The 5,989-nt window shown below is 38.5% G+C and overlaps 1 protein-coding gene across 1 annotated transcript; it reads left to right on the top strand.

Annotated features, from left to right (window-relative positions):
• Window positions 1-3,657: 3,657 nt before the first annotated feature.
• Window positions 3,658-4,949, top strand: LOC139850279 (uncharacterized mitochondrial protein AtMg00810-like). The gene is made up of 2 exons (XM_071839871.1): window positions 3,658-3,872; window positions 3,935-4,949. Exons 1-2 carry the CDS (start codon window positions 3,658-3,660, stop codon window positions 4,947-4,949), a joined length of 1,230 nt encoding a protein of 409 aa, XP_071695972.1.
• The last annotated feature ends 1,040 nt before the right edge of the window (window positions 4,950-5,989 follow it).

Raw genomic sequence — 5,989 nt, 5'->3', positions numbered from 1 at the left:
TTTCTAAAATGGTCATCTAGACGTCGTTCTTTCGACTGAAATGACTACCTTTACAAAAATGACTTGTAACTTATTTTTCCGACTATAAACCTATACTTTTTCTGTTTAGATTCATAAAATAGAGTTCAATATTAAACCATAGCAATTTGATTCACTCAAAACGGATTTAAAATGAAGAAGTTATGGGTAAAACAAGATTGGATAATTTTTCTCATTTTAGCTACGTGAAAATTGGTAACAAATCTATTCCGACCATAACTTAATCAACTTGTATTGTATATTATGTAATCTTGAGATACCATAGACACGTATACAATGTTTCGACCTATCATGTCGGCACATCTATATATATTTCGGAACAACCATAGACACTCTATATGTGAATGTTGGAGTTAGCTATACAGGGTTGAGGTTGATTCCAAAATATATATAGTTTGAGTTGTGATCAATACTGAGATACGTATACACTGGGTCGTGGATTGATTCAAGATAATATTTATCGATTTATTTCTGTACATCTAACTGTGGACAACTAGTTATAGGTTACTAACGAGGACAGCTGACTTAATAAACTTAAAACATCAAAATATATTAAAAGTGTTGTAAATATATATTGAACATACTTTGATATATATGTATATGTATATATTGTTATAGGTTCGTGAATCAACCAGTGGCCAAGTCTTACTTCCCGACGAAGTAAAAATCTGTGAAAGTGAGTTATAGTCCCACCTTTAAAATCTAATATTTTTGGGATGAGAATACATGCAGGTTTTATAAATGATTTACAAAATAGACACAAGTACGTGAAACTACATTCTATGGTTGAATTATCGAAATCGAATATGCCCCTTTTTATTAAGTCTGGTAATCTAAGAATTAGGGAACAGACACCCTAATTGACGCGAATCCTAAAGATAGATCTATTGGGCCTAACAAACCCCATCCAAAGTACCGGATGCTTTAGTACTTCGAAATTTATATCATATCCGAAGGGTGTCCCGGAATGATGGGGATATTCTTATATATGCATCTTGTTAATGTCGGTTACCAGGTGTTCACCATATGAATGATTTTTATCTCTATGTATGGGATGTGTATTGAAATATGAAATCTTGTGGTCTATTGTTACGATTTGATATATATAGGTTAAACCTATAACTCACCAACATTTTTGTTGACGTTTAAAGCATGTTTATTCTCAGGTGAATACTAAGAGCTTCCACTGTTGCATACTAAAATAAGGACAAGATTTGGAGTCCATGTTTGTATGATATTTTGTAAAAACTTCATTCAAGAAACTGATTTCGATGTAACATATTTGTATTGTAAACCATTATGTAATGGTCGTGTGTAAACAGGATATTTTAGATTATCATTATTTGATAATCTACGTAAAGCTTTTTAAACCTTTATTTATGAAATAAAGGTTATGGTTTGTTTTAAAAATGAATGCAGTCTTTGAAAAATGTCTCATATAGAGGTCAAAACCTCGCAACGAAATCAATTAATATGGAACGTTTTTAATCAATAAGAACGGGACATTTCAACTAGCACACAAAGTCGCAATTCAACACTCCTAATAATGTCTTGCCCGCTTCATAAATAGATCAGCTTCAAGCCGTACAATTGCTTTTATCTCAACTTGGACTCCAAGCTCAACCTGCCCATACACCGGCTGCACAAGCCATGTACACTAACTGATCTGGCAATAACCGTGGTCGTGGACGTGATTACAGACGTGGACGAGGCAACTATAACAACAGAAATCAAGCAGGTAATCGAAATTCATTTAACTGGGCTTCTAATCAAAACACAGTTTTGGCACATGCAACAGGTGTGGGATTAGGCACATCCCATCTCAATGCCCTAATTGTAACCCTGCTACTATGAGACGATAGTCACCTTCAGCCAACTTTACAGACTATCGCTCCCAAGCGTCAACCTCTTGGATCCCATACACAGGTTCTAGTCACCATGTTGCTCCAGACCTATCCAACTTTGGCAACTCCGAGTTCTACTACGGTGAGGACAATCTTCATGTTGGCAATGGTAAAGGTTTACCCATTCTACACGTTTGTTCCTCACAATTTTCATCAACCAAACAAAACCTTTTCCCTCAAAGACATACTTCGTGTTCCTGAAATAAAACATAAATTACTTTCTGTACAAAAGTTTTATCTTGATAACAATGTGTATTTTGAATTTCACTCAACTTTCTTTGCTGTGAAGGACAAGATTGCACACACTACCCTCCTTACGGGTCCAGGTAATGGTGGTCTTTACTCCTTCCATCTTCCTCAGTCTTCACCAGTTCACAAAATAGCATTCTCCACTACCCGTGCATCTTCAATTACATGGCATCAAAGACTCGGACATCCACATCCACAACTGTTTAAGTCCATGTTATCTAAATATCATTTACGTTTACAAAATAAGTTTACAACCACTTTTTGTGATTCATGTAATGTTGGAAAATCTTCTAAACTTCATCTATTACCATCTACTTATAAAAGTTCGCACATTTTGGATTTAGTCTTTTGTGATGTATGGGGACCTGCGCCTGTTACCTCCTTTGATGGTCACAAATACTTTTTGCTGTGTGTTGATCACTTTTCACGATTTATGTGGTTTTTCCCATTAAAACTCAAATCTGATGTTTACGCCACCTTTAAGCAATTTGTGGCAATGGTTGAACGACAATTTCAGACCAAACTCAAATCTGTCCAAACTGATTGGGGAGGTGAATTTAGAAATCTCTCTCAATTCTTTTCTCCACTAGGCATCAATCATCATCTTTCCTGTCCTCATACAAGTGAACAAAATGGTTTGGTTGAAAGACGACATCGTCATGTTGTTGAAACTGTTCTTACTCTACTCGCTCAATCACATGTACCACAATGTTTTTGGCATTTTGCTTTTGGAACTACAGTATACCTTATCAATCGAATGCCATCCAGAACAAACTCAGCAACCTCACCCTTTGAACATGTGTTCAATCATAAACCTGATTTTTCATTTCTTCGAGTTTTTGGGTGCCAATGCTACCCTAATCTTCGTTCATACAACCAACACAAAATGGATTTTCTATCTACACCTTGTGTATTTCTTGGTTACAGTACTGCCCATCATGGCTATCGATGTTTCGACCCAAAGTCGGATCATATTTATATAGCCCGTCATGTTCGATTCAATGAGCAATCTTTTCCTTTTAAACAATCTGATATAACCATTTCTACACATCCAGTCAATCCCTACATCTCTAAATATCCAAATCCTACCTCACAAACTAAAGATTCACCTTCCACAGTTCCTAAAACACATTCTGTCCCACCAGAACCACAAAATACCACCACTACACCACTTGGACACGGCACGATCAAACCACCTATCATTCACACATATCATCGTCGCTCCAAAACCTCCTCATCATTACCTAAATAAAGTCACAACCAACTACCTCAGACTACTGCTACTACTACCACCACTTTCACAAACACTGAGCCACCTCCTCGTTCTCGACCAGCTAATCTTCGTCCTAATCCTAAACAAATCCACCAACATAAGGCTACCTCCTAGCATACAAGAGGTCCCTCGTCCGATACTGAACCAGCAAACTTTACCCTTGCTAACAAAGATCCTCACTGGCTTAAAGCCATGACTGAAGAGTATTCAGCGTTGGTGCGGAATGGTACTTGGTCACTCGTACCTCGTGTTCCAAATTCTAATGTGGTTGATTGCAAGTGGGTATACAAATTAAAACGGGATCAAACAGGGACAGTACAACGCTACAAAGCACGTTTAGTTACTAAAGGGTTTCGACAACAACCAGGCATCGACTATCAGTCTATCAGGAAACATTTAGCCCCGTTGTAAAATCAACAACCATTCGTGTAGTTCTCTCCTTAGCTGTGTCTCAGAAATGGTCCCTCAGGCAACTTGATATACAAAATGCCTTTTTACATGGTGATCTTCACGAAACAGTTTATCTACAACAACCACCGGGATTCGTCAATTCAACTACACTAAATCACGTGTACTTCCTTCACAAAGCCTTATATGGATTAACGCAAGCACCTAGAGCATGGTTTCATCGACTCTCTGCAGCACTTCATTCTCTTGGATTTCAAGGGTCAAAAACGGATACTTCCTTATTCATCGACTCTAATGGGAACACTCTTCTATATATGCTTGTGTATGTTGATGACATTATTTTAACAGGGAACGATACAAAGGAAATAGATAGGGTGGTACAAAGTCTCAGCCGCTCATTTGCTGTTAAAGACATGGGTAACTTATCTTATTTTCTAGGGATTGAAGTCACAAGGAATGGTAATGACATGATTTTATCACAACGCAAATACATCCGTGAACTTTTGGAAAGCGCCGACTTATCTAATGCTAAACCAGTTTCATCTCCAATGACAACCAACGCCAAACTTGCTCTTGGTGATAGTGCAACATTTGACAACCCAGTTCAATACCATCAAATTGTGAGTGCGCTTCAATACGTTACATTATCTCGACCGGACATCGCTTTCGCAGTCAACAAAGTCTGTCAGTACATGCATTGTCCCACGATAAATCATTGTTCAGCAGTTAAACGAATTCTCCGTTACTTACAAGGCACTGCCAATTATGTTTTACGATTGATGCACGACTCCGGAACAGTGCTTCATGCCTATACTGATTCAGCATACAACTCGCTGACTAGCTTCTCTGATGCTGGCTGGGCAGGTTGTCCAGATGACCGTCGATCCACGGGAGGATATGCTATATATCTTGGTTCAAACCTAGTATCATGGTCTGCCCGAAAACAAAAGACTGTCTCTCGATCCTCCACAGAATCTGAATACAATGCCCTAGCTGACACGGTTGCAGAACTAACATGGCTTCAAGATCTATTACGTGAACTTCGTGTTCCTGTTAAATCGGTTCCTACCTTATGATGTGATAACCTTGGCGCTACGTATCTCTCAGCTAACCCAGTCTTTCATGCACGTACAAAACATGTAGAAGTTGATTTTCGCTTTGTTCGAGAAAGAGTTGTTCAACAAAAACTTTCAGTTCAGTTTATAACTACTGATGATCAGATTGCTGATATCTTCTCCAAGCCATTGTCCTCACCAAGATTTTTCCAGTTATGATCCAAGCTACAGGTTGTTACCCGTCCTTAGCTTGCGTGAGAATATTAGACAACTACTTATATTGTAATATAGCATTGTAACCATAGTTTAGGGATTGTTAATGTAAGTATACCTTCTATAAATAGAAGGTCTCATGTACTGGTATAACACACATAGACAATAACACAGTTCTTTCTTTCTCTTTCTCTCTCTATCTCTTATAGTTAATAAAGTAAATAAGAGAATTTCAAATATATCCATTTTATTAAAAAAATAACAAAACCAAATCAACATAACTAAAATTAAGTTCTACCCATATATCTTGTGAGCGGATAACAACTAATGCGTTTGATAAAACTAGGGATGGCACCCGCGGGCGACGGGCACGAATCTTTAATACCCGCGACTCGCCCGCCAAAAATTTTCTTTACCCGCGGGTACCCGTTTACCCGCCAACGGGTAAATTTTTCTGCTCGTACCCACGACCCGCGGGTTTATAAAATATGCACTCCTAAGCGGGTAAACCCGCGAATAATTATGAAAAATATATAAAAAATTGAATTATATAATATATAATTAAGTATATGTATGCGGGTATACGGGTATACCCGCGGGTAACTCAAACGAGTATCACGGATTGACGGGTCGGATTTTACCCGCGGCGGGTATGTAATACCCGCGACCCGCCAGCGGGTACAAAGTTTTACCCGACCCGCGCCCGCGGATACATTTTTTCATAAATACCCGCCCATCACGGGCACGGGTACCCGCGGGTCACGGGTTTTTTCCGCCCATTGCCATCCCTAGATAAAACTGAATGATTTAGCGCTGAATGGTTCAGAATATGAATGATTCAAAGCCTC

This window comes from Rutidosis leptorrhynchoides, chromosome 1 (assembly GCF_046630445.1).
Source record: "Rutidosis leptorrhynchoides isolate AG116_Rl617_1_P2 chromosome 1, CSIRO_AGI_Rlap_v1, whole genome shotgun sequence".
NCBI lineage: Eukaryota > Viridiplantae > Streptophyta > Magnoliopsida > Asterales > Asteraceae > Rutidosis > Rutidosis leptorrhynchoides.
Note: the sequence above shows the minus strand (reverse complement) of the source record. Positions and strands in the feature narration are given on the sequence as shown.

Excerpts from the sequence above, each read along its gene's own strand:
- LOC139850279 (XM_071839871.1), top strand. The coding sequence starts at position 3,658 with ATGACTGAAGAGTATTCAGCGTTGGTGCGGAATGGTACTTGGTCACTC. Across the intron at positions 3,873-3,934 it reads AGGAAACATTTAGCCCCGTT|GCAACTTGATATACAAAATG; the intron begins GTAAAATCAACA and ends ATGGTCCCTCAG.